Raw genomic sequence first — 26,995 nt, 5'->3', positions numbered from 1 at the left:
TATTCCATGAGATGTATCTGAGCTGTATGGATCTTTTCTTTTTTTGTACAAATTATATAAACAAGTACATATATGTTTTCTACAAATATAATTGTTAATAGCTATGTTTCTACTTAAATGCACTTGTGCAAAGGAATTATAATTCATTTAGAAAACCATTTAGAGTTCCCCCCAAATATCCAATTTAAATAATGAAATGACATATTTCATAAAACATCTTTTGTTTGTGTGTAAATTTAATTACAGTACTTTTATAAGCACCTCCCATCCCCCCAAAACACTGTTAACAAGCTATGAAAGGGAGACAAACTTGCATGTATCAGAATTTATATTTCAAATTCTTTATATATAAATCTCAGTTTTTTATTTTGGCAAAATAGGGATTAAAGGTTTATGGCTTCTCCCACTCGAGAATGTTTACAAAGTAAAATTTCTAGTCAAGATATGAATATGTAAATTTCATATCTAGCGTTAACTTACAGTAAAATAATTAAAACTTTATGGCAGTGAGCTAACAGTCTTTGAATAAATACAAATTAGGAGCATATTTAACAACTTGAGAACAACTAATTATCAATACAGTTCAGACTTAGGATAGTGTCCTTCTTTGGTAATCATATCCTTAAATTCCCTCTGAGTTTTTATTTACATGTCTCACCACCACACCAAAATAAAGCCTAGCAGACTGATGAGCACTCATGTAGTGGAGACATCGCTCTGCTTGAGACTTTATTGGCATAAGTGTCTTTTAAATTTCAATTTTAAGTTGGCCTTTCTAAGAAGCTGTCTATACAGATGAATAAAGGGCATAAAACAGAACTTCAAAAGAAATCAGACATTGGCTTCTTATGACGACATGTTGAAAAATAGGTTCAGAAATAAACATTTCAGCTGTAATATAAACTGAACTACAATTAGTATTTCAGACTTTATTTTACAACTATAAATGGATATTATTCAAAGTAAAAAATACCTTCATAAACATTAAAGCTTATTATATAACATTGGTAGCAGTTAATAGTTTCTTTCTTTGTCTCTCTATATAAACAATCAATGAACCAATAATTTTCTCCCTATTCTGCAAAGCCAAATAGCCAATGCAACTGATTTCAGATTTAGGATTTTTTTTAACAATCACTCAAACATAAAAAGTAATTTTAATACCTTCGGAAAATTATAAGAATATGAAAGGACAATTTTAAACTCCTACACTTTTTACTGTTAGAGAGTTCTAAGACATTAAAGAGTTTTTCTTCTTAAACCAGGTAAGAAGAATAATGTGCAGAAAAAGATAAGAGAATTTTGTTATGCAAGCAAATAATTATACTTCAGACTGGAATTGCTTTTGAATTTATTTTCTCTCTAAAGAGAAACCAGGAAGAAGAGAATCGTGTGAAACTAATAAACCATCCCATTGCTTTCAAACAATTCCTTTTCATACAGAAACTTCTAAGCAATCACACTATTACGTGGGTGGGTATCTTTTCCTTCACTCCTCTTCTGGTAGACCTGGAGAAGTTAGATAGAGAAGATCTAGATTTGGAAGCAAAGGAGAAAGAAACAATAAGAAATGCTATCCAGCAGACCAATTTACTCATGCTTAATTTCTTTTTATAGACAATGAATTATGAAAAGTTACCGCGGTTTGTCAGTGCTGAAAGCAACTTCATATTTTCTTACCTTTCAATATAAATACAGCACTGTATTTGTTTAAAAGTCTGAATTTATCCTATTAAAAAGGTTTTACATTAAATTATTTTTCATCTAATAATCTTTATTTGCTCAGTGACCCACATTGGTAGTCTCAACTATTTTTTTTTTAATATTATGGATATTGATTCCTGATATTTATACCAGCTAAGAAAGTTATTTGGAGCAGGTCAAAGAAAGATATCAGAACCAAAATCTTACTTCGGGGTATTTTATTTAACAAACAGAATGGTCCCAGAGAAAGACAAATACTGTATGATATCACTTATATGTGGAATCTAAAAAATACAACAAACTAGTGAATATAACAAAAAAGAAACAGACTCACAGATATAGAGTACAAACTAGTGATTACCTTTAGGGACAGGGAAACGGGGAGGGGCAAGATAGGGGTAGGGGATTAAGAAGTACACACTATTATATATAAAATAAACTACAATGATATATTGTACAACACAGGGAAAATAACCAATATTTTATAACTATAAATGGAGTATAAACTTCCAAAATTGTGAATCACTATATTGCATACCTGTTACTTATGTAATATTGTCCATTAACTATACTTCAATTTTTAAAAATTGTTCTGAGGAATCTTAATACTACAAGACTATTTAATAATTAGTACTTAGCAATACATTTTAAATATATGGTAGGGGAAAATATAACTAATTTTCACTTAAGAGGATAATGGATCTTTTACAGGAAGAGAATTACTGGTGCCAGGGTTTCCCTAGGCAGTATAAATTTTTTAAAATTTATTTCCAGCTTTAATAGAGATAATTGACATATAACAACATTGTATAAGTTTAAAGTGTAAAAAGTGATGATTTGATACAATTGTACATTGCAATATGATTACCACCATAGCTTTAACATCTCCATCATGTCACTTAATTACCATTTCATTTTTGCTGTGAGAACATTTAAGATCTACTCTTCTGGCAAATTTCAAGTATATAATATAGTGTTATTAATTATAATCACCATGTAAATCTCGAAAACTTATTCATCTTTTTAAAAAAGTATAAATGACTTAAAATATATTAGTTTTAGGTGTACAACATAGTGATTTGATATTTTTATACAATACAAATTATCACCACAAGTCTGGTTACCATCTGTCACCAGACAAAATCATTACAATATTATAGACTATATTATTCCCCATGCTGCACATTTCATGCATATGACTCATTTATTTTGTAACTGGAAGTCAGAACCTCTTAATATACCTCACCATTTCACTCAACCCCTGATCCCCATGCCCTCTGGCAACCACCAGTTTGTTCCCTTATTGATGAGTCTGCTTCCGTTTGTTTTCCAGATACCATATGTAAGTGAAATCACTTGATATTTACCTTTCTCTATATGACTTATTTCACTTAGGGTAATACCCTCTGGTCCATCTGTGTTGTCGCAAATGACAAGATTTCATTCTTTTTTATGGCTGAGTAGTATTCCATTGTTTATACAATCTTCTTTACTAATTCATTGATCAGTGGACACTTATTTTGCTTCCATATCTTGGCTATAGTAAATAATGCTGCCATGAATATAGGGGTGCATTTATCTTTTCAAATTAGTGTTTTTATTTCCTTTGGAAAAATATCCAAAAGTGGAATAGCTGGATTGTATGGTAGTTATATTTTTCATTTTTTGAGGACCCTCCATATTATTTTCCGTAGTGACTGCACCAATTTACAATCTCACCAACAATTCCCAAGGGTGCCCTTTTCCCCACATCCTTGAAAGCACTGGTAATTTATTTTGATAATAGCAATTCTGAGAGGTGTGAGGTGATATTTTGTTGTGGTTTGGATTTGCATTTCCCTAATAATTAGAAACTGTTGAGCATCTTTTCATATGTATGTTGGCCATATGTATGTCTTCTTTAGCAAAATGTCTATTCAGGTCCTCTGCCTATTTTTTAATCAGGTTGTTGGTTTTTTTTGATGTTGAGTTGTATGAGTTCTCTGTATATTTTGGATATTACCCCTTATTGGATTATCCTTTGAAAATATCTCCCGTGACTAGGCTACCTTTTTGTTTTGTTGATAGTTTCCTACACTGTGCAAAAGCTTTTTAGTTTGATGTAGTCCCATTTGTTTATTTTTGCTTTTGTTGCACTTGCATGAGGAGGCAGATCCAAAAACATATTGCTAAGACTGATGTCAGAGAACATACTGCCTATGTATTCTTCTAGAAGTTTTATGGTTTCAGGTCTTACACTTAAGTTTTTAATGCGTTTGAATTTATTTTTTATATGGTGTCAGAAAGTAGTCCAGTTTGATTCTTTTGCATGTAGTTGTCCAGTTCTCCTAACACCATTTGTTGAAGGGGCTGCCTTTCCCCCATTGTATAATCTTGCCTTCTTTTTTGTAGATTAATTGACCGTAAGTGCATGAGTTTACTTCTGGCCTCGCTATTCTGTTCCATTGGTCTGTGTCTGTTTTTGTGCCAGTACTATACTGTTTTGATTACTGTATCTTTGTAGTATAGTTTGAAATCAGGGACCATGATACCTCAAACTTTGTTATTCTTTCTCAAGATTGTTTGTTTTTCATGTTTCCATACAACTTTTAGAATTATTTGTGAGAAAAATGCCATTGGTATTTTGATGGGGATCGCATTGAATCTGTAGATTGCCTTTGGTAATATGGTCACTTTAACAATATCAATTCTTCCAGTTCATGAGCATGGTATATTTTTCCATTCGTTTGTGTCGTCTTTAATTTCTTTCATCAGTGTCTTAAAGTATTCTGAGTATAGGTCTTTTATCTCCTTGGTTAGATTTACGTCTAGGTATTTTAGTTTTCTTGATGGAATTGTAAATGGGATTGTTTTCTTAATTCCTCTTTCTGCTAGCCCATTGTTAATGCATAGAAATGCAACAGATTTCTGTATATTAATTTTGTATACTGCTACTTTACTTAATTCATTGATGAGTTCTAGTAGTTTTTTTAAATGATATCCTTAGGATTCTATGTATAGTATCATGTCATCTGCAAGCAGTGACAGTTTATTTCTTCCTTTCCAATTTAGAATCCTTTTATATCTTTTTCTTGTCTGAGTGCTGTGGCTAGGACTTCTAGTAGCAAGAGTGGGCAGCCTTGTCTTGTCCCTGATCTTAGAGGAAATACTTTCAGCTTTTCACTGTTGAGGATGATATTGGCTCTAGTTTTGTCTTATATGACCTTTATTATGTTTAGGTATGGTTTCCCCACTTTTTTGAGACTTTTTATCAAAAATAGATGTTGCATGATGTCAAAAGCTATTGAAAAGATCATATGACTTTTATTCAATATGTTAATGTGGTTCTATCATACTGACTGATTTGTGGATATGGAACCATCCCTGTGATAAATCCCACTTGACCATGGTGAATGATCCTTTTAATAGATTGTTGAATTCGGTTTGCTAATACTATGTTGAGAATTTTTGCATCTATATTCATCAGTGATATTGGTCTGTAATTACCTTATTTTGTGTTGTCTTTTTCTGGTTTTGGTATCAGGGTGATCCTGGCTTCATAGAATGAGTTTGGGTGTTCCTCCTTCTTCAGTTTTTTACATTACTTTAAGGAGAAAGGTGCTAACTCTTCTTTAACTGTTTGGTAGAATTCAGCTGTGAAGCACTCTGGTCCTAGACTTTTGTTTGTTGGGAGTTTTTTGATTACTGATAAATTTTATTACTGGTAATAAGTCTGTTCATATTTTCTATTTTTTTCTGATATAGTCTTGGGAGATTGTACATTTCTAGGTATTTATCCATTTCTTCCAGGTTGTCCATTTTATTGGAGTATAATTGTTCATAGTAATCTCTTATGATTCTTTGTATTCCTGTGGTGTTAGTTGCAATTTCTCCTTTTTCATTTCTAATTTTACTTATTTGGGCCCTTTTTTTTCTTGATGAGTATGGCTAAAGGCTTATCAATTTTCTTTATCTTTTCAATGAATCATTTCTTAGTTTCATTGATCTTTTTTATTTTTAATTTTTTTGTTATTATTTCATTTATTTCAGCCCCAATCTTTATTATTTCTTTCCTTCAACTAACTTCAGGTTTTGTTTTTCTTTTTTCTAATTCCTTTAGGTGTAAGGTTAGATTGTTTACTTCAGATTTTTCTTGGTTCCTGAGGTAGGCTTGTCTCACTATAAACTTCCCTCTTTGAACGGCTTTTTGCTGTGTTCCATGAATTTTGGATCATTGTGTTTCCATTTTTCTCTGTTGCAAGGTATTTTTTGATTTCCTCTTTTATTTCTATAGTGACCTATTGGTTGTTTAGTAACATATTGTTTAGCCTACATGTGTTTGTGGTTTCTTGCAGTTTTTTTCTTGTAGTTGATTTCTATACTCATACCATTGTGACTGGAAAAATTACTTGATGATTTCGGTCTTCTTAGATTATTGGCATTTGTTTTGGGACTTAATATGTGATCTGTTCTGGAGAATATACCATGTTCAGTTAAAAAGAATATGTATCCTGCTGCCTTTGGCTGGAATACACACACACACACACACACACACACACACACACACACACATATAAAGTTTATATAGTTTGTAAATATATTTAAGTCCATCTGGTCTAATGTGTCCTGTAAGGCCAGAGGATTTTAAAATCCCCTAATATTACTGTGTTACTGTCAATTTCTCCCTTCATGTTTATTAATATTTGCTTTATGTATTTAGGTGGATATATATATTTACAATCTTTATATCATTTGTTGGATTGATCACTTTCATTATGTAATGTCCTTCTTTGTTTCTTTTTACAGTTTTTGTTTTGAAGTCTATTTTGTCTGATATAAGTATTGCTACCCCAGCTTTCTTTTTGTTTCCATTTGCAAGGAATACCTTTTTCTATCCTTTCACTTTCAGTCTGTGTTTTTAGATCTGATGTGACTCTCTTGTAGGCAGCATATATATTGGTCTTATTATTTTTTTAATCTACTCATCCACTCTTTTTCTTGGAGAATTTAGTCAATTTACATTAAAGTTATTTACTGATATGCACTTATTGCCATTTTGTTAATTGTTTTCTGGTTGTTTTGAGGTTCTCTTTTGTTCCTTTTTTCTTCTTTTGCTCTCTTTTCTTGTGATTTTATTGACATATCTTTAGTCAATCAAATCTTTGGACCCCTTTCCCTTTTTTGTGTGTGTATATACTTTAGATTTTTGGTTTGTGGTTACTCTGAGGTTCATATATAACAATCTATTTGTAAACGTGATTTTTTTTTAAGTTGATGATCCCTTAAGTTCCAACACATTCTAACAAATCTGCACTTTTACTCCCCACTCCCGCAACATTTTTGACCTCACATTTTACATCTTTTTGTTTTGTGTATCCCTTAACTACTTATGGGTATAGATGATCTTACTACCTTTGTCTTTTATTTAACCCTACCACTAGCTTTTTAAGTGGTTGATCTACTTACCTTTACTGCATGTTTGCCTTTACCAATGAGACTTTTCCCTTTGTAATTTGCATATTTCTAGCTGTGGTCTTTTCCACTTAGAGAAGTCCCTTTAACATTCTTACAAAGCCAGTTTAGTAGTCAGGAATTCTTAGCTTTTGCTTTTCTATAAAACTTTTTATCTCTCCTTCAAATCTGAATGATAGCATATTCTTGGCTGTAGGTTTTCCCTTTCATCACTTTCAGCATATCATGCCACTATCTTTTGGCCAGCAAAATTTCTGCTGCAAAGTCAGCTCATAGACTTAGGGGGTTCCCTTGTATGTAATTAGCTTATTTTATCTTGCCGCTTTTAAGGTCATCTCTTTATCTTTAATTTTTCCCATTTTATTTGCAGTGTGTCTTGGTGTGGACTTCTTTGGGTTCACCTTGTTTGGGACTCTCTGTGATTCCTGGATTTGGAAGTCTGTTTTCTCTCCCAGGTTAGGGAAGTTTTCAGCTATTATTTTTCAAATAAGTTCTCTGCCCCTTTCTCTCTTCTCTTTCTAGGACCCCTACCATGTGAATGTTAGTATGTTTGATGTTGTCTCAGACGTCTCTTAAACTGTCTTCATTAAAAATGAGGTATCACCTCACACCAGTCAGAATGGCCATCATCAAAAACTCTACAAACAATAAATGCTGGAGAGGGTGTGGAGAAAAGGGAATCCTCTGGCACTGCTGGCGGGAATGTAAACTGATACAGCCACTATGGAGAACAGTATGGAGGTTCCTTAAAAAACTAAAAATAGAACTACCATATGATCCAGCAATCTCACTACTGGACATAAACCCAGAGAAAACCATTATTCAAAAACCATAATTCATGCACCCCAATGTTCATTGCAGCACTATTTACAATAGCCAGGACATGGAAGCAACCTAAATGTCCATCAACAGAGGAAAGGATAAAGAAGATATGGTACATATATACAATGGAATATTATTCAGCCATAAAAAGGAATGAAACTGAGTCATTTGTAGAGATGTGGATGGACCCAGAGACTGTCATACAGAGTGAAGTAAGTCAGAAAGAGAAAAACAAATAACATATGTTAATGTATATATGTGGAATCTAGAAAAATGGTATAGATGATCTTATTTACAAAGCAGAAATAGAGACACAGACATAGAGATCAAACGTATGGATACCAAGGGGGAAGGGGAAGGTGGGATGAATTGGGAGATTGGGATTGACATATATACACTACTGTGTATAAAATAGATAACTAATGAGAACCTACTGTATAGCACAGGGAACTCTACTCAGTGCTGTGGTGACCTAAATGGGAAGGAAATCCAAAAAAGTGAGGATATATGTATACATATAGCTGATTCACTTTGCTGTACAATAGAAACTAACACAACATTGTAAAGCAACTATACTGCAATAAAAAATTTTTTTTTAAGTTTTTTTTTTTCTTTTCAGCTTGGGTGATATTCACTACTCTCTCTTCCTGTTCCTTGGTCCGTTCCTCTGTATCATCTTCGCTACTCTTGATTCCTTCTTGTGTATTTTTTTTCACTTCAGTTATTGTATATTTCAGCTCTCTTTGGTTCTTCTTTATATTTTCCAGCTCTTTGTTAAACTTCTCACTGTGTTTATTTTCTCCCAAGAATGTTGAGCAACTTCATCATCATTGCTTTGAACTCTTGATTGGTTAGATTTTTTAATCTCTACTGCACTTAGTTCTACTTCTGGATTTTTATCTTGTTCCTTTGTTTGGAACAGATTCCTTTGTTGCCTCATTTTGCCTAATTTTCTGTATTTATTTCTAGGTCTTAGGTAGGTCAGTTAATTTCCCAATCTTGGGATAAGTGGCCTTATGTAGAAGACATCCTATGGGGCCCAGCAGCACACTCCTCTCTGGTCATCAGTTATACGCTCTAGGGGTGTCCCCTATATTGGTTGTGTGAGTTCTTCGGTTGTGGCAGGGCTGAGTCCTTTGGGCATGTTGGTAGGTGGGGCTGACCCCCTGCTCAGTTGGCTGTCAGGCTCTGCTTCACGTGGTGGCTGCCAGTCCACTGGTGGACAGGGCCAGGTCATGGTGATGCTGGCTGTGTGGCCCATGTATCCCAGGGCTTGTACCAGCCAGTTGGTTTGTAGGACTGGATATGAGCATGGCTGGCTGTGCATCCAGGGGATTCCTGGGGCTTGTCCTAGACAGTTTGTTTTGACCACTTCCCAAAGACATGAAAACAGTCTCTTGCTTCATTTCTAGAAGCTTCTTTCTCCTTCACTTTCCTGATAGTCCTGTTGGAGTGTCAACTATAATTTAGCAGTAAGAATATGCAGGTACGCCTCTTCTAGGAATCATCTCTCAACTCAGACTGTCTAAATTTTGAACATAAAAAAGAGATGAGTTTTTTTGCTTATGAGCTAGGCAAAAACAAAAAGTATTGCTAATACTCAGTGTTGGCAAGAGTATGGGGAATACACATTCTCATGACTTGTTACTGGAAATGCAAAGTGGTGAAGCTTTTCTAGAGAGCAATTTGCCACTAAGTACCAATGTTTAAAATATGCATAATTTGCAGAGTACTTAAAGTGGTGGTATAAGGAACTCTGTGGTCCTTCTAACCTGTGAATCAACTATAGCTGGTGAAATTTTTTTTTTCAAAGTATTTAAAGTTTACAGAAATTGTCTTAAGGAAATAGCGCAAACAGAGAAACATTTATTCAGGTGCTATAGGATGAATGTTTGTTTTCCCCCAAAACTCATATGTTGGAACCTAACCCCAGTGGATGGTATTTGGAGGTGTGGCTTTTGGGAGGTGTTTAGGTCATGAGGGTGGAGCCCTCATGATTGGGATTAGTGCCCTTTTAATGTAGAAACCAGAGAACTCCCTACCACCATGTGAAGACACATAAGAAGATGACCATCTATGAACCAAGAATAGGCTCACACTAGACACTGAGTCTGCTGGTGCCTTGTTCTTGGACTTCCCAGCCTCAAGAACTGTGAGAAATAAATCTCTGTTGTTTATAAACCACCCAGTCTATGGTACTTTGTTAAAACAGCCTGACAGACTAACATATCAGAAAAATCTACTAATGACAAGAACCAGAAATGATAAATAAGAAGGTTGATATAACAACTCTATAAATATATACTTCCTTTCCTTTATTCCCTCAGCTTTAAAGGACCTAAAATTGTATAAAGTGAAAATTACAACAAAGTTGGATGTGTTATATATATATATGTGTGTGTGTGTGTGTGTATGCAATATGTATAACTATAATAGAATTAAAAGGGAAGAGACAATAGCACTATATATGTATTTCTACATCTTACTGGACTTAAAGTAGTATAATCTGAATTAGATTCAGATAAGTTTAGATATGTATTGTTTAAGTCCTAGAGCAACCACTAAGAAAATAATGTAGTGAAAAAAAGTTAAAAGAATTAAAATATTACACTAGAAAATATTAACTTAATGCAAAAAAAAAAAGTAAAGGAGGAATGGAGGAACAGAGGGAAAAAAATACGTGAGACATAGAAAACAAAAAGTAAAATACCAAGTATATGCCCAGCCATATCAATAATTATACTAAATGTGAATCTACTAAACAAACCATTCAAAAGGTAGATATTATCAGACAGTAAAAGAAAAATGATCCAACTATATGGTCTACAAGAGACACACTTTTTATTCAATGTCACAAAACAGATTGAAAGTAAAAGGATAGAAAAAGATAATATGCAAACAGCAACCATAAGAGAACTGAAGTGGATATACTAATGTCAGATAAAATAAACTCTAAGACAAAAATTATTATTACAAGACATTTTGTAATGATAAAAGGGTCAACTGAGAAAGATAAAATAATTATGAAGATATATACACCTAAAAACAGAGTCCCAAAGTACATGAAGCAAAAACTGACACAATTGAAATGAGAAATAGATGATTTAACATCAGGATGAAATTAGGAATCAATAGCAAATAAATCTGGGAAATTCACAAATAATTGGAAATTAACAACACACTTCTAAACAACCATTAGATCAAAGAAGAAATCACAAGGGAAATAAGAAAATACTTTGAGATGAATATGAAAACGTATGGGATGCAGCTAAAGTTGTGCTTAGCTGAAAATTTATAACTAAACATCCATATTAAAAAAGAAGATCAATAAAAATAAAAGAGAAGAAATATGTCAATCAATAGGCTAACATTCCACCTTAAAACACTAGGAAAAAAAGAGCAAATGAAACCTAAAGCAAACAGAAGGAAGAAAATAGTAAGGAGTAGAACAGAAATGAATGAAATAGAGAATGGGAAAAGTGTAGAGAAAATGAACAAAACCAAAATTTGGTCCTATGAAAAGGTCAATAACATTGACTAACCTTATCTAGACTGACCATGAATAAAAAGGAAAAGACTCAAATTGCTAAACTTAGGAATGAAAGAGAAAACATCACCACAGACCTTATAGAAATAAAGAACAAATTATAAATATTCTGTATCGTATGCCAGAAAGTTAGATAACTTAGATGAAATGAACAAATTCCTGGAACAACACAAACTACCAAAAGTGACTCAAGAAGAAACAGTGAAATCTGAATATACCTTTAACAAATAAAAACATTGAATTAGCAATTTAAAATCTTTGACAAAGAAAAGCCCTAGGCAAATGGCTTTACTGGTGAATTCTACCACACATTTAAATAATTAGTATTAATCCTTCACAAACACTTCCAAAATATAGAAGAGGTAGAAACACTTCCCAACTCATTCTATGAGATCAGTGTTACCCTGATACCAAAACCAGAAAAGGACATCACAAGAAAAGAAAACTACTACAGACCAATGTGAATGTATTAATACAAAAATATATTGAAATACTAGCACACTGAATCCAGCAATATATAAAAATCATACCTAGTGGGATTTAACCCAGGAATGCAAGATTGGTTTAACATCCAAAAATCATTTACTGTAATATATGATTTCAATAGAATAAAGGATGAAAATGCACAATAGTAATAGATAAAGAGAAAACAGTTGACACAACTCAACACTCTTGTTTCATGATAAAAATATTCGACAAACTAGGAACAGAAGGGATCTTCTTCAACCTGATAAAGGACGTCTACAGAGTTCCACAGCTAACATCATACTTAATGGTGAAAGACTGAATGCTTTCCATCTTAGATCAGGAATAAGGCAAGGATGTCTGTTCTCACCACTTCTATTCAACATTGCACCAGACTAGTTAGGGCAATTAGACAAGGAAAAGAAATAAAAGGCATCCAGATTAGAAATGAAGAAGTAAAACTACATCTATTTGCAGATGACATGAGCTCATACACAGCAAATCCTAAGGAACCAACTAAAATCTATGAGAATTAATAATTTCATTAAGGTTATAGGATATAAGGTCGATAAGCAAAAATCAATTACAGTTCTATATATTAGCAATGAATAATTCAAAAATATAAATTAAGAAAATTCCATTTACAATAGCACCAAAAGAATAAAATATCAGGAGTAAGCTAAACAAAAGAGGTATAAAAATTGTATTCTAAAAAATTATAAAATGTTGAGATAAACTAAGTTAGATCTGATTACAGTTGACCCTTGAACAACGTGGCGATTAGGGGGACTGACCCTTCACACAGTTGAAAATCTGCGTATAACCTTACAGTTGGCCCTCTGTATCTGCAGTTCTACATCCACAGATTCAATCAACCATGGATTGTGTAGGACTGTGGCACTTACTTAGTGAAAAAAATCCACATAAGTGGACCTACACAATGCAAACCCATGTTGCTCAAGGGTCCACGTTCATGTATAGAAAAACATAATTGTGAAGATGGCAATACTTCCCACATTGATCTACAGATTAAACATAATGCTATCCAAATCACAGCTGGCTCTTTGCAGAAACTGACAAGCTGATATTAAAATTCATATGGAAATTCAAGGAACCAGAATAACCAAAACGATCTTGAAGAACTACAAAATTGGAGAACTCACACATCCTGATTAAAAAACTTGCTAAAATAATGCAATAATCAATAGAACTATTATAGGATTAGTTCAAGGATTGACATTACATCAATGAAATAGAACTGAGAGTCCAGAAATAAACCCTTACACTAGTGGTCAACAGATTTTTGACAGTAGTGCCAAGGTAATTCAATGGAGGAAAGAATAGGAATTTCAACAAATTGTGCTAGAACAATTGGATATCCATATGCAAAAGAAGTTGGACTCCTTCCTCACACCATACACAAAATTTAACTCAAAACGGATCATAGACATAAATGTAAGATACAAAACTATAAAACTTTTAGAAGAAAATAAAATGTAAATATACGTGACCTTGGATTAGTCAATGGTGTTTTAACATATAAAGCAAAAGCAACCAAAGAAAAGATAGACAAACTGGACTCTAACAAAACTAAAAACTTTTGTTCTCAAAGGGCAACACCAAGAAAGTGAAAGGACAATCAATAGAATGGAAGAAACTAATTTGCAAATCATATATCTGATGAGGGCCATGTATTCAAAGTATATAAAGCATTTTTACAACTTGACAATAAAAAGACAAGTAAGTCAATTGAAAAACATGGGCAAAGGATTTGGGTAGCTGTTTCTCCATAGAAGATAGACAAATGGCCAATGGATACATGAAAAGGTGCTCTACATTGTTAGTCATTAGGGAAATGTAAATCAAAATGACGAGATACCACTTCACACGCACTAGCACGGCTATAATAACAGGTACTGGTGAGAATGTAGAGAAATTGGAACACTTACATATTGTTGTTAGGAATGTAAATTGCTGTAACCACTGTAGAAAATAGTTTGGCAGTTCCTCAATAAGTTAAACATAGAGTAACCGTATAATCCAGCAATTTCACTCTTGGGTATACACCCAAGAGAACTGAAAACATATGTTCAAACAAAAACTTGTACACGAATGTTCAGAACAGAATTATTCTTAATAGCCAAATAGTCATGGTGGCTTACTCCCTTGCCATAGCAAGCTCTGAATAAATAGGCTTTGCTTGTTCTCATTGAGATGATCTTCCTTTTTTCCTGCAGAGTATTACCACTCCTCGTGAAGAGGTAATTGAGGACAAAGGAATGGCTGAAATGGAGCAGGGGAGAGTAGAGAAACTCCGCCATGCAAGTCTTTCCAGGTAAGATAACACCTGCCTAGGAGCCAGAGAGTCAGCTGAGAATTTAGCAGAAAAGTATACGTATGGTATCCTGGAATTTAAGGGAAGGGATTTTTGCAGATTGAGTGTAGTCAGTTGCTAAATTCTGCTGAGAAATCAGAGGGAAAGATAAGCAAATGAAGATGATTGACGTTATTTTAAAGAAGTTGTACGATTAGAGTAGGTTAAAATGTGAATGGGAAATAATGAATTGGAGACGAGGAGTACAGAAGACTCACCTGAGAGCCTTGACTAAGGAGCGTGTGCCTGTGTTGTTTTACTGTGTAGTCTCACCAGCGTTTACACCTCAGTGTTGACATGGCGATCCAGAGGGCAAAGAGAATGAAGACCGTGTGAAAGTGGCAGTTTGAGATTCCTGAGAAGGTGGCAAGGGAAGGGATCCACACACAGATGGAGCAACGGTCGTACCTTCCATGACACCCAGAGGAAGAGGAGGGTCAGGGTGGGCAGAGTAGGAGGTGGGTTAGATGGGAGTCTTGTTTTATACTTGGAGGCTGAGGGGTATACCATGTGATGACTTCTCTTTTCTCTGTGATATGAGGCAAGGCCATCTGCCTTAAGATAAGGGCCTAAAATTTGAGGTGAATAGAAAAAGAAACAGTTATTGTGGAGCGCCAGGCAGCAAGTTGACCACAGAAATATAGGTTTGCTGTACAGTTTGGGATTCGATGAAGAATCTGAAGCATTTCCAGTGTGACTTCTTATGTATTCTCCAGCAGCAATAACATGCCTGTTTGAAGACTTCAGGATTCTTCCAGAACAATAAGACAGAGCAGCAGGAAAACCTGTGATACTGGCAGCAATTATGGAACTAATGAATTGTACAATCTTAGCAGGAGAAAGGGACCAGTCAAGGGTCAATGCTCTGGAAGGCCTGATGGGGTTAGAATAGCGGCAGTGGCTGACCCAAGCTCTAGACATGACCACAGGTGTGCAGGGCTAAGACCAGTGAAGGGGGCCTTGGGAAAGCCTGTCTATTCTGCCTATTTTTCTTCTCTAATAGAATTTTAACAAAGCAAAGCAGAAGACATGTGGTTTGCATCATTATTTTATTTATAAATATTCCGAGTGGTAACAGGGAAACTATCAAGGATTTTAATTATAAATTAGCAATATTCTGAGGAATTGTAGATACACTGACAAGATTTTGAATGTTTCTGGTGAAAATTGCTAATAATTTTGTTAAGATCAGGAAAGTTTAGAATTCATCTAACATTTTGGTATTACTGGTAGTGTGGAGAGAATTGTGGCATTCAATATCACACATCACTATTAAAAAAAAATACATCCAAAAGTGGAATGTATTGAAAAAGTTAATGATAAGTGATTTTGTTTTTCTCAAGTCACTTAAAAAATATTCTCTTGTTATTGTCCAAGAATAATATATTTTTCAAATATATTACTGCTATGCAATAATAAAGTTTACCTGAAATCACTAGGTCACTAATTGAATACATAATTGAGAACAAACAAAAACTTTATGCTACAAAGAAATTTTAGATTCCTAAACATGTTAGACAACAGCTACCTTAACTAAATATCTGCAAAAAGAATTATTACACACTTTGTAATGAGAAATCAGTTTCCAAAGTGAAGAACACTCTGAAATTTGGCTTTAGTCCATCATATACATATTTTGCATAGGGGAATGTACATTTATTATAATAATATGTATGTAAAACATAGCTGTATATTTAAATATTCAGTATGTTATATTGTATGTATTATCATAAAGGCATCAGGGTCTTTATAAAAAAGTTTTATTTCATCGGTAAATTAGGAACATTAGGGATTTTCCCTGACGTGGTCTTTGGACACTAGACTATGATTAATTGAGAAAACAGTAATTTTCTATATTTTATTTAGTCTTGAGCAAGACGTCCTACAGATACTACAGTCCATGCCAGAATCCCCTGTACTTCAAGCTGCTCTCCGCTATTCACGCACTATAAAGGTTTATAGTCTAAACTTTAGGGGCCAAGTCTTATCTTCAAGGAGCTCACATTCCAGTACTGGTAAAATTTGATGAAATAAAGTAGAATATGATAAATGACTTTAAAAGCCTACTGATAAAAATGCAGTGATTGTTGAGAGTGGGAAAGTATTTTACGCTATTTGGATCAGGGTGGGCCTCATATAGGAAATGGAGTTGGAAGAGAACCCTGGGGGAGAGGCAGGGTTTGCACTTGGTGAGATGAGGGAGCAAGAGTTCAGTCTGGCAGTTAATACCAGGAAATAAAGCTGAAAATGTGTGTTGGGGCCTGATGGTAGTACCTCTTAAATGCTAAGACAATAAATAGCGATAAAAGTTTCATTTCATTTCTTTGAGCAAAATTTTTGGAGTGTCTGCTGTATTCCAGGCACATTTTTCGGCTGAAGGTAGGAAGATAAACACATACAAGCCAATGATGAGAGTCCAGCTAAGCCGCCCCATGGCGCTGCTGCCAGGAATGCACTTTGTGTGCGGCTTTAAACTGACACCAGCGCCTCCCACAAACGAAGCACAAGCCCTGGAGAGCAGTGCAGGGTCACAAGCAAATGGAAGCTCCTGACGTGACTTCCCCAGCAGCCCTCGTGATCAACAGTCTCCCTGTCTCCCAGGGCCCGGTTACCTTACGTGCCCCTTCGATGAGACCCCCTGGGGCTTACCAAAACCATGCTCTTTTGGTCTGAATCGACTTATCAGGCCCTTGCCCAGGAATCCAAAGGACTCCACCACAGACCCCACTAAAGGCACGTGTGTCCCCCAGGTCCCCTCTCTCCGTCTGCGCTCTGCCTTGGCCTCCCCATGTGGCCCCTTGAGGCGTGCCGGGTGCTTCCTCCAGGACTGTAATAAACTTCTCTGTTTCAGCGTATCTGTGGTCAGCTGTAGCAGTAAGGCTCGCTATTCTGTACTCTGTGCTCCACTTGACAAATGTTAATTGAACAAAGTCGGAGCACGCACACTCTGCCTTCCGAGAATTTCTAGCATGCGGGGGGCGGTAGGGAGGAGTCCAGTCCGGTCACACATTATTACAGGGCGGTGAGTCGAGTATTTTGACAGAAGTATGCAAACGGTGCTGAGAGCAAAAAGTGGGCATCTAACAAAATTTGTAGGGGTATCAAAACCAGGGAAGGTGTCTTGAAGGACTTGATAGTGAGGAAAAGAGTAAGTAGGCAGAAGTGTAGCTTGAGGAAGGGCAAGAGGTGAAGAATGGACTGACTTTAAAGCCATGTTAATAATTCTAGCTGCTATCTGTTCAGCACTTACTATGTGCTAGGTACAGTTACGATAAGGTACATACCATTACCAGCTCCATTTTACAGGTCTGGAAGTGAAAGGAGGCTTAGAAGAGATAAGGGACCTACCAGAGATCACCAGTGGGTGAGCTGTGTGGCCAGAGCTAGAACCTAGGCAATCCTGTCTTAACTCTTATCCAGTCTGAGAAAGGGCAGGGGAGAAGAGGTGATGCCGCAGGGAGGTACCCTTTGTGATGTGTCGTTTGTTAAATTATGGGAGTTCTCACTGTCTTGAAGGCTACAGAGACAGTTAAGGATTTTAATCAAGGTGTGACATGATTGGCTTTACAGTTTAAAAAGATCAGATGATAAAACAAAAAATGGACTTTCCAGAAGAGACCTGGAGGCTGGAGTGATCAGTTAAGGTGTGGCAGTCATGTTGGAGAGCTATAACAGGCACTGAAATAGTAGTAAAGAGACGAAAAGGAGGAAGCAGGTTGTCAGGTAGAAATGACAGGCTGAGCAACCAAACAGAACTGGACACTAGGGCACTCTGCTCAGAAGTTTAGGTTGGGACAGTACCACGTTATGTTTCACAGCACAGTGCCTAATACACAGTAACTTTGAGAACACAGGAGAAATATTTGAGGGGAAGGAATTAAAGAATTTACTTTTAGCTATTCATTCAATCACTCATCAGATATTTCTGAATAGCTGATGACCAAAGCAAAGTTCCTGTTCTCATGAAACTTACATGCTAATGAAGAGAGGAAGATGCTAAACAAACAACAGAGTAAATATATGTTCTGTCACATGGCATCAAGTATTATGGAGAAAAACCATCCAGGAAAAGGAACATGGAAATATCTCGGGCAGGGTGAAGAATTGTTTTAAGACTTTATTTTGGTACTGCTATTTTACATAAAGGATCATCAGGGAAGTCCTGCCTGATGACATGCCTGGTATCGGAACAGAGAGCTGAGCCACAGGAATAGCCGTGCGGAAGTCACGGTGGAGATCTGCACGTGCACTGTGGCCATGGGCTTCAAGTATCTGCGGGGCAGCTGACGTGATTCCAGGTAGGCAGGTGGACACCCTGTTCAGGTCCTGAAAGGAATAGTGGTTTATTCCAGAGATGGTCAGAAGGGGGCAGGGTATCTTTGAAACCAAGGAAAATTCATTCTACAACTTGACCCACGGAGACAGCTGATGTGTTCACTGGATTTGAGAAGAAGGAAGTCACTAGGGACCTTTCCCAGAAGGCAATGGGAACAGTGCATTGAAAATACATGGGAGGAAAGGAAGTAGCCACTTTTCAAGACATTTGGCTGTGCAGAGAAGAACCTGAGCTGCTCACTAGAGAGCACTATGGGGCCAAGGGTGCACCTTCTTTCTTTTTCTTTTTTTTTAAAGATGAAATCGATCAGTTTTGACATACTGAATATGCTAGGGAAGAAAGGGAGTAATTGTTGGATCGAGGTTCCCGAGGTGTGGAGAGATTAACCATAACCAAGAAAGGAATCTCCTAATGAAAGACTAGGAGGGGAAGACAGAAGACGCTGCAGATGTAGCTGTTTGTGGTTTGAGGGCAGGGTCTGGTTTTGAAGCTTGATTACCTCCATTTTCGCTGGGAAGAGGAATCATCTCTGGCTGTGAGTTGGATAAGGAGGTTAAAACGTTTAAGGAAACTGGAGGTCATTAAAGGCTTGAAATATTACTGAATGGGAATCAGAGGTGCTTAAAAGTAAGAAGAGTTATTTGCAGAGAGCGCCACTAAAGTTGGAGGTGAAGTGCTCCACTAAAGTGGAGATTCTGTGCTGAAGGCAGAGTTGGCTTTCGATAAGACAAAGAGGCAGAATAGAGTGAGAAGGGCCAGGACAATAGGACAGTTGCATCAAGTTTGGAGGCAGAGCAGAGATTTGGTCAGGGCTGGGGGGATCATGACTTCAAGGGCGTAGGAATAAGGCAAACAGTATAGAGGCTGGTTGTCTGGGTGTGGAGAAAGCACACAAAGACCCAGCGTAGGAGTGGAATGAAATAATACAACTGCATCTATATACAAAACAGACTCACAGGCATAGAAGACAAGCTTATGGTTACCAAAGGGACAAGTGAGGAGTATGGGGATTAACAGATGCAACTACTATATGCATAACATAGATAAGCACCAAGGACCTACTGTGTAGCACAAGGAGCTGCATTCAATAGCTTGTAATAACCTACAGTGGAAAAAAATCTGAAAAAATATATAACTGAATCACTTGGCTGTACACCTAAAACTAACACAACATTGTAAATCAACTATACTTCCACAAAAAAGTTTTTTAAAAAGGCAGAAAACAGAGAACTAGAAGCATTTACATTTGAATGGTCATCAAGGGTCTCAATTTTAAAAGGTAACTTTACCAAAAATATTTTCATAGCCATTACCTCTGGGAAGGGAAAATGGGCAACAGAGGAGGGTGGAAGGCTTTTACTTGTGACTTTACATTCTTCCAGACTGTTAGAAAAAAATGTTATACCATGAACATGTATCATAATTATTATTAAAAAGCTAGAAAGAGTATGTGTTAGCGGAGTGTGCCGTTACCTAGAGCACATATTTATCGATACAATCAGGGCTGTAGTGAGATGATACAGTTGGAAGGGGACATCATTAGAGTCCCTACCTCATTTCCACATCAACCTATAAGCTCGGATTTCCAGACACCCTTCTTTTGCTTTCCTTCACTCTAACTCACTTAGGGCTGAAGGTAATGCCAAAATATTTGTGAGAAAAAAAAGTATCAGAAAATAAATTTTATATGGCAAGATTTTCTATTTAATTACCTCAACAGTTAGGAAATCTCACTGAGGATCTTTGAGGAGGACTCTGTGAGAAGGAAAAATTGACGGAGTAAAGGTAATCAGGCTTTCCCATCAAGTGAGCTGTAAGTCTAAACCACTCTAAAAGGTTAATCTGTAAAACTTCAAAGTCAAATGTTTACCTTACCTATCCCTTTACAGTCTTCCTTGACCCTAACTGAATGAAGTCAAGACATGTGATTTTATCTAAAGCATGTAGAAAACAGAGGGGGACAAATGAAGAGAGATTCAGCCTCAGAGTTCCACTACTTATGTCTATAGTGCCTTTATCTAGCAGTCAAAGTACCTTTGTTGCAAGACATATAAAAAATATGCAAGTATTTAGGGCAGCGAGAATCATGCTATCAAACTTGAAGATAGCACTTAGAGCACTGGTTGAGCAAGATCTTGGGAAATTATCTTTTTTTTTTTAATGTTTAAGAAAATTTTATTGAAGTATAGTTGATTTATAATGTTTTAATTTCTGCTGTACAGCAAAGTGATTCAGTTATACATATATATATATTTTTTTTTCATGTTCTTTTCTATATGGTTTATCACTGGATATTAAATATAGTTCCCTGTGGGGAAATTAACGTTTTTCTTTCAATGGCTCTCATAGTAATGCTGGATTCCAAAATGTGACTTTTACACATTTGTCAAAGAACTGTAGCTGGAATGTAGGACCAGTCTAAACACTGAGAAAATGGATGCTGTAACCTGAGCCGTTCTTTAAAAGGATTACCCAACTTTTGTAAAGGATTGCTATTATTAAATAGTTTATATGGCTTCGACTTACGTTTCCCTTTGGTTTACAAATTTGGTTTACAGGTCAAAATTTTCCTTAACTTTGACAATTCAAATTTCACTACTCCATCTTGTTTACTTACAGCCCTAGTTTTTATGGCAGGTGGTTTGTGGAGAAAGCCAATATAACCTGTGGCTGACTAAGGGCTTTTGTGTGCATTTGTGAGGCATCCTTTCCTGCATATGCAGGAATTCCCTTGCTACTGTGAAATGCCTCTTTGTTATCTGTGGAGGAGCGCTGGAAAAATCTTGAACTTCTCCACTCCTCCTAAGCACAGATTTTACCGTTATTTATATGAGAGACTGAAATTCATCACCGACATACACCAAAGGATTTTTTAACATATAAAACACTTTTAAAGCATGTTTTAGTCCCTATGAATTGGCTTCTCAAGAACTTCCTCTTGTATCTTTCTGGATTTCTCCACCAAATTTCTTTTTCATATTTTGATAGCAAAGAGTAATTTGTTACAGATGCAGGCGTAGAGAACTTGGGTGTCTGTCTCAGTCCTCTTGGTAAATGCTTATTACTGAACTGCTCTTCCTTTATTTAATATCCTACTACAGGGTCTTCACTGGTTTGAAAAGCATGTATTAAACACCAGGCACAGCAATCATTCTTTTCCCTGAATGCATAGTGCCATAAATGCTCCAGTCCACAGGCCAAATGAATAGGCTAATTTAGCAACCGCCTGTGTTATGTTAACCAGCTGAGGGATATTTCTATGACTTTTTTTTAAAGGAAGATATATTTCATGTGAATTCAAGGGCTTAAAATAATTACAATGGATTGTCAAATTTCTTATTTTTTAGTGTGAAGTAACAAACTTGGGCGGTGTTTGATGTTAACTGATTCAAGCAGTATTACTGGTGATGGGGGTAGTGTAAAATCAGGAACAAAATTCTATTCAGAATTTATCCTTAAAGATGCAACCATCAAGACCAATCCTGTTAGTGAAGCTGGAAAGCTGCCATGTCATTAATATTAAGTTTGATTTTATATATGAAAAGAAATATTTTCAGGAAAAATAAATTACTAAGTATTGAGGCTAATACATCATCCATTTGGTGGTGGTGGGCAAACGTGTCCGAATGCTTTCAAGCATAGAGTGGTGTTAATGGGAAACGTGCTTGTTCTGGAGAGCATAGGGAGCTATTCAGAGATTTTCAAAACACGTGTTTAAAGATACCTTTATAATTCATTACATTCTCCTCGTGCCTGATTTTTTTAAATATGAAAATTTTCAAACACACCCAATAGTATTAATCCCCATATAACTATCACTCAGATTCAACAATTATCAAGATTTTCCTACATTTTCCTCCTCCATCCCATTAAATGACTAAAGCCATTCCCAAACATCATTTCATTTCACTGTTAGTATGCAAACCATTAGTATGCATTCCTTAAACTGACATCACTCTAAAGCCATTTAAGCATTCGTAGGTATATCTAATCTGGAACATGGCCTAAATGTAGTAAAACTCTTTCGGTCAGAAATACCTCAGGGGAAGGGCACTCGTGAATGGAGAGGCATACATCTTCTCTGAAGGCAGTTGTACCTGTGCAATTTTCTTCTCATTGCCAAATTAGCTGGAAAAAAAAAAAAAGGAAAATATCAGGGGCGTTTACAGAAAATTAGTTGTTGTTTAATCTGAAGACTGTGAGGGAATACTTTCGATCCAAATTATACTGTGATTATTTGCTATCTGTTCAGATGTGATTGTGATATAAAAAAATTAATGGGATGCAAATTCAGGACGGGTATTCCTAACAGTTCATTGTTGATGGTGGGATTTAATAGTAAAATTCTTCTCCTACATGACTTCTTTCTAAATGTTTCTAGACTTCTTAGTTTACGTAGTGAATTAATCACAAATATTTTACAAGACTATTGTCCAAGTTGCTCTGTATTTTGAGAGGAGAAACAATTTGAATAGCAATTGCTATAAATAGTAAGAAGGGATCAGCTGCTTTCTGAATTGCTAATTTGAAACTTTTTTCTTATTCATGTAAAAAAAGGTCAGACCAGGAAACATCATTTGAAATAGTCTCAGTGATCAAACTTCTAACTAAAAGGCAGAGACTGAATGTTTAACCAGTTATGCACCATTTTCTGTTGTAAATGGAGAAGTATATTATCAAGTGAATAATCTAACATATTTAGATATAAATGGTGTCACCTTTCTATTTAAATTTGGGTTGGCTTTTTCTTTAGAAAACTTTCTAATTTTTTTTTTCTTTTTTACTTGCCAGCGCTTTGAAATCTTAGATATTTGGTTTTGAAGTAAAAGCACTTTAAAAAAATAACTTTGTTTACTAAATTCCTGTTAGTTAAGAACAACACGACTGATACAATCCTTGAAAAATGTGTCAAGTAAATTAATATTATTTATCTTGACCATACATATTTTTGACTTTTTTTTGGCTCTGTAAGCACAATAATACTAAAATGGCACTTTTTAAAGTGACACATCTAACTATATATCTAGAAATAACAGCTCTCTTTTTACTTATAAGGACACCCTATCTATGATAGCTTTGGGATCAGTTTTCTTCAAATTTAGAAAAATAGTGGTCAAATATTTATCATCATTCTAAAATCCAGCTATTTTTTAAATATCCAAATAACAGACCTAACGGGATAGATAACATACTTCTGAAATCCTACACACTCACCCCCAAGCACACCTACGCGATTTTCCACAGACACAGTCATGCTCAGAGGCCCATTCACACAAACAGGCACGAAAACAAGTCACTCGGTACAAATTCGTCCAAGTCCTACCTGGTCTCTGTCCGTGGATAGGTAGAAGACTCATCATAAAAACAAGGAACAGAAAAAAGAATTGTTGCAATCTCATTTTTCTGCCGCACTACGGTGGAGCAAAAGCTCGCAAGGTAAACCCAACAGCCTTTGAACAGTTTCTGCGGTATCTGTGTGGCTCTCCTCACATTCTGAGGACAAACCTCAGAGCACAGCCAGCTGCGTTTTCCAGAAAGGTTAATGATCCCTGCAGATAAGGTTACTGGTGCTGTTTTGCGGTCGCAGCCCCTCGGCCCCAGACCCCTCCTCCCGCCCCGGCCACACCCCTTGATTTCCATAAGTAAATATTGGTGAAATAAACCAGTCAAGAGTCCTGTGACTTGGGTGGAAACGTCCGCCGCCAGCTCCTAGGAGAGGCGGACCGCGCCCCGAGCAGGTTGTGGAGAGTGTGTAGAAGCACACACTGGCCTGGCTCCCTCCCTCACCATTTACATCTGTTTACACTTTGCATCGTGCACCTCCGTGTCACATGCAGAAACCCAGAGGAATGACAGGAAGTCTCTTGTCCCTTTCAGAAGGAAATCTGAAGCGCTAACTTAGACTGCCAAATGCTTTGTGGCAGAACATGTGCTGAGATGCTTTCTCTTTTCCAAACGTACTGCAAAGTGGTGCCTGTTTGCCCCAAATCTCTGAATTGCTTAATCTATGTGGATTTACATCAATAAACGTTCCTGGGATTTAGAATGTTCTGAAATAAAGCTGAAAAATGTTCATCTTTTTTATTTTGTAAAGTGCAATTTCTAAAGTAATAGAGATCATTTTATCTGCAGTACATCCAGGATTTTAAAAAAATAAGTTCAGGCAAGCCACAAATTCGTGAAATCTGGGTTCTGTTAAAAGTTTTATATATGGTGGCTGATATATTTCGGACACAGAAATTAGGAATGAGCTCAGAAGACAAAAGCAGTCTCGTGTCATCTTTTGCACACATGCTCCAAGATCGCTTGTGGTTTTAAGTGTTTCCTTGCCTGTCATATGTAGCTGTTACAAATGAAAATGACTGTACTTAACTATAAAGTAAATGGAAATGATAGTGTAGACACACTCAAATTCAGATAGATCCCAAATACCAAATGTAAAGCATCTGCAACTTGTGAATTGCCGGGAATTTTGTTGCATTTCACTTTTCTAGATTCAGGTGGTTGGTACACAACCTTGGGCTTCCTAAGGTTTGAAAATAATGCATGATTTGCTTATCTTAGACATCAGTCAGTAAGAATCCCTGCCTGCCTGCTTATCCATGAACTTTATAACAGGCAAGAGCATACAGCAGTTCTTAAAATCATTTTCTTAAAATCCTGAGAATATTTGCCCATCTGGGGGTTAAAGGGCACTCTGCAGCCCTGCTGCATTTATACATCATTCCGTAACATCAATTTAATCCAAGAGTATGGACTCATGATATAAAAGTGCCTCACGAATAGCAAAGGTAATGTTCAGATTTTACTCCTCCTGTAAGGTTCTCAGTACAGCACCCTGGAAAACCAACTGCAAGCTGACAAAACTGAGTGTTAAATCGAGCAAACCAACAGGAGACCAATCTAGATTTTGACAGTATAACTTCAGGCCAAGTCTTAAGTCTATTCAAAGGTATTACTATGGTCAGCCTTCTTTGTGGATAAGATAGTGACTACCACAAACTGCGTAACTGATTCAGATTTGTATATTTCATTACCAGGTGGCCAACAATGAACTCCTAGAATATGGCTAATATAAGCACGTACTGTGGAAGGTGTTCCCACCAGTCAGGATACAGCGAAGTGTTGTATTTAAGTCATGTAAATAAACTACCTGGTTTTCCACCTGAAAGAGTTATAAAGTTTTAGCAAGATAATGTATTACAGATTTATGAAAGTTAAGGCATTATTTACATATATTTTAAATTGTTCTTTCCAAAAATAACTTAAGAAGAAGTTGACGATGAGGATTAAGCAGTTGGTTTTCGGAGTCCAATAATACAGTGTATAAAGCTGGTGGGCAAACTGAAGTGCTAGACATTGGACAGTGGCCAGTGGCCTGGCATTTCCATGGGACCTGGATCAAGAGCGGTGGCGAGTCACTTGGGTTAGCACTGAGCAAGCTGGCCTGGGGAAGTCGTAGTGGCAGAGTGCTAGATTGTAAAGATGAGAGGGGCTCTCCACGTAGTGCTTTCGGCCTGTGTCCGGATGAATGGTGAGTCACGTTCACATGAGCAGAAACTTTGCCCTCCCCCTATCCACCCCCCCACCGGCACCTGCAGCACAGGTTAGCCTCCTTAGAGTGAGCTGAGCACCATCCCTCTGGGCCAGTACCATGCAAAGTGCATCACACGCATTACTTCCCTTAGTCCTCCCCAAACACTCTGAAGTTCTGCCCCCTGTTTATCAGATGAGAAGACTAACCACTAAAGAGGGTGTAGCCTCCGAGGCTACACACGTGGGAAGAGGAATAGATGGAATTCAGATTTCCTGACCTGGGACCTCAACCGTTTTGTTCCCCTCCCCTCTAAGGCTCAAATCCTAGTTCTTATAATAATAGCCTATCGAAGCTATTATAAAAATAAGAATAAGTTAGGAATATACTTCTTATGCTGGGTTGAAATTCATGCCAACCTGGAACCTCAGAATGTGACCTTATTTGGAAATGGGGTCTTTGCAGATGTAATTAGTTAAGATGAGGTCATAGCGGGGTAGATTGGGCCCTAAATCCAATATGACTGTCGTCCTTGTGAGAAAAGGAGACACACAGAGACACACAAGGAGGACGCCATGTGACAACAGAGGCGGAGATTGGAGTTAGGCGACTATAAGCATGGGAACGCCAAGGATTGCCAACAACCACCAGAAGTTAAGAGAGAGGCAAGATTCTCCCTCTGAGCCTCCAAGAAAAAATCAGCTCTGCCAACACCTTGATTTCGTACTTCTGGCACCTGGAATGATGAGAGAACACATTTCT

General features: G+C 36.5%; 2 protein-coding genes across 3 annotated transcripts in view; one reads left to right on the top strand and one right to left on the bottom strand.

Annotated features, from left to right (window-relative positions):
- Nucleotides 1-26,995, top strand: part of LOC309628501 (tripartite motif-containing protein 75-like) — a gene marked incomplete at its 5' end in the record, with an annotated part of 418,183 nt that overhangs the window by 22,675 nt on the left and 368,513 nt on the right. The gene's annotated exons all lie outside the window — the stretch shown is intronic.
- On the bottom strand, nt 217-25,706 carry APELA (apelin receptor early endogenous ligand). Of its 2 annotated transcripts, XR_014244574.1 has the most exons (4): nt 24,023-25,706; nt 22,738-22,827; nt 18,542-18,689; nt 217-1,533 (listed from the first exon to the last, which is right to left on the bottom strand). XR_014244574.1 is itself a non-coding variant. In XM_082391832.1 (3 exons), exons 1-2 carry the CDS (start codon nt 24,096-24,098, stop codon nt 22,739-22,741), a joined length of 165 nt encoding a protein of 54 aa, XP_082247958.1. In that variant the 5' UTR covers nt 24,099-24,326; the 3' UTR covers nt 217-1,533; nt 22,738. The 2 variants fall into 2 exon arrangements, 1 of the variants encoding a protein (XP_082247958.1); XM_082391832.1 differs by lacking the exon at nt 18,542-18,689 and having other exon boundaries at nt 24,023-24,326.

Source organism: Balaenoptera borealis, assembly GCF_965194805.1.
Source record: "Balaenoptera borealis genome assembly, chromosome: 4".
Taxonomy (NCBI): Eukaryota; Metazoa; Chordata; class Mammalia; order Artiodactyla; family Balaenopteridae; genus Balaenoptera; species Balaenoptera borealis.
The sequence above is the reverse complement of the archived record's forward strand: the minus strand, read 5'-3'. Positions and strand labels throughout refer to the sequence as shown.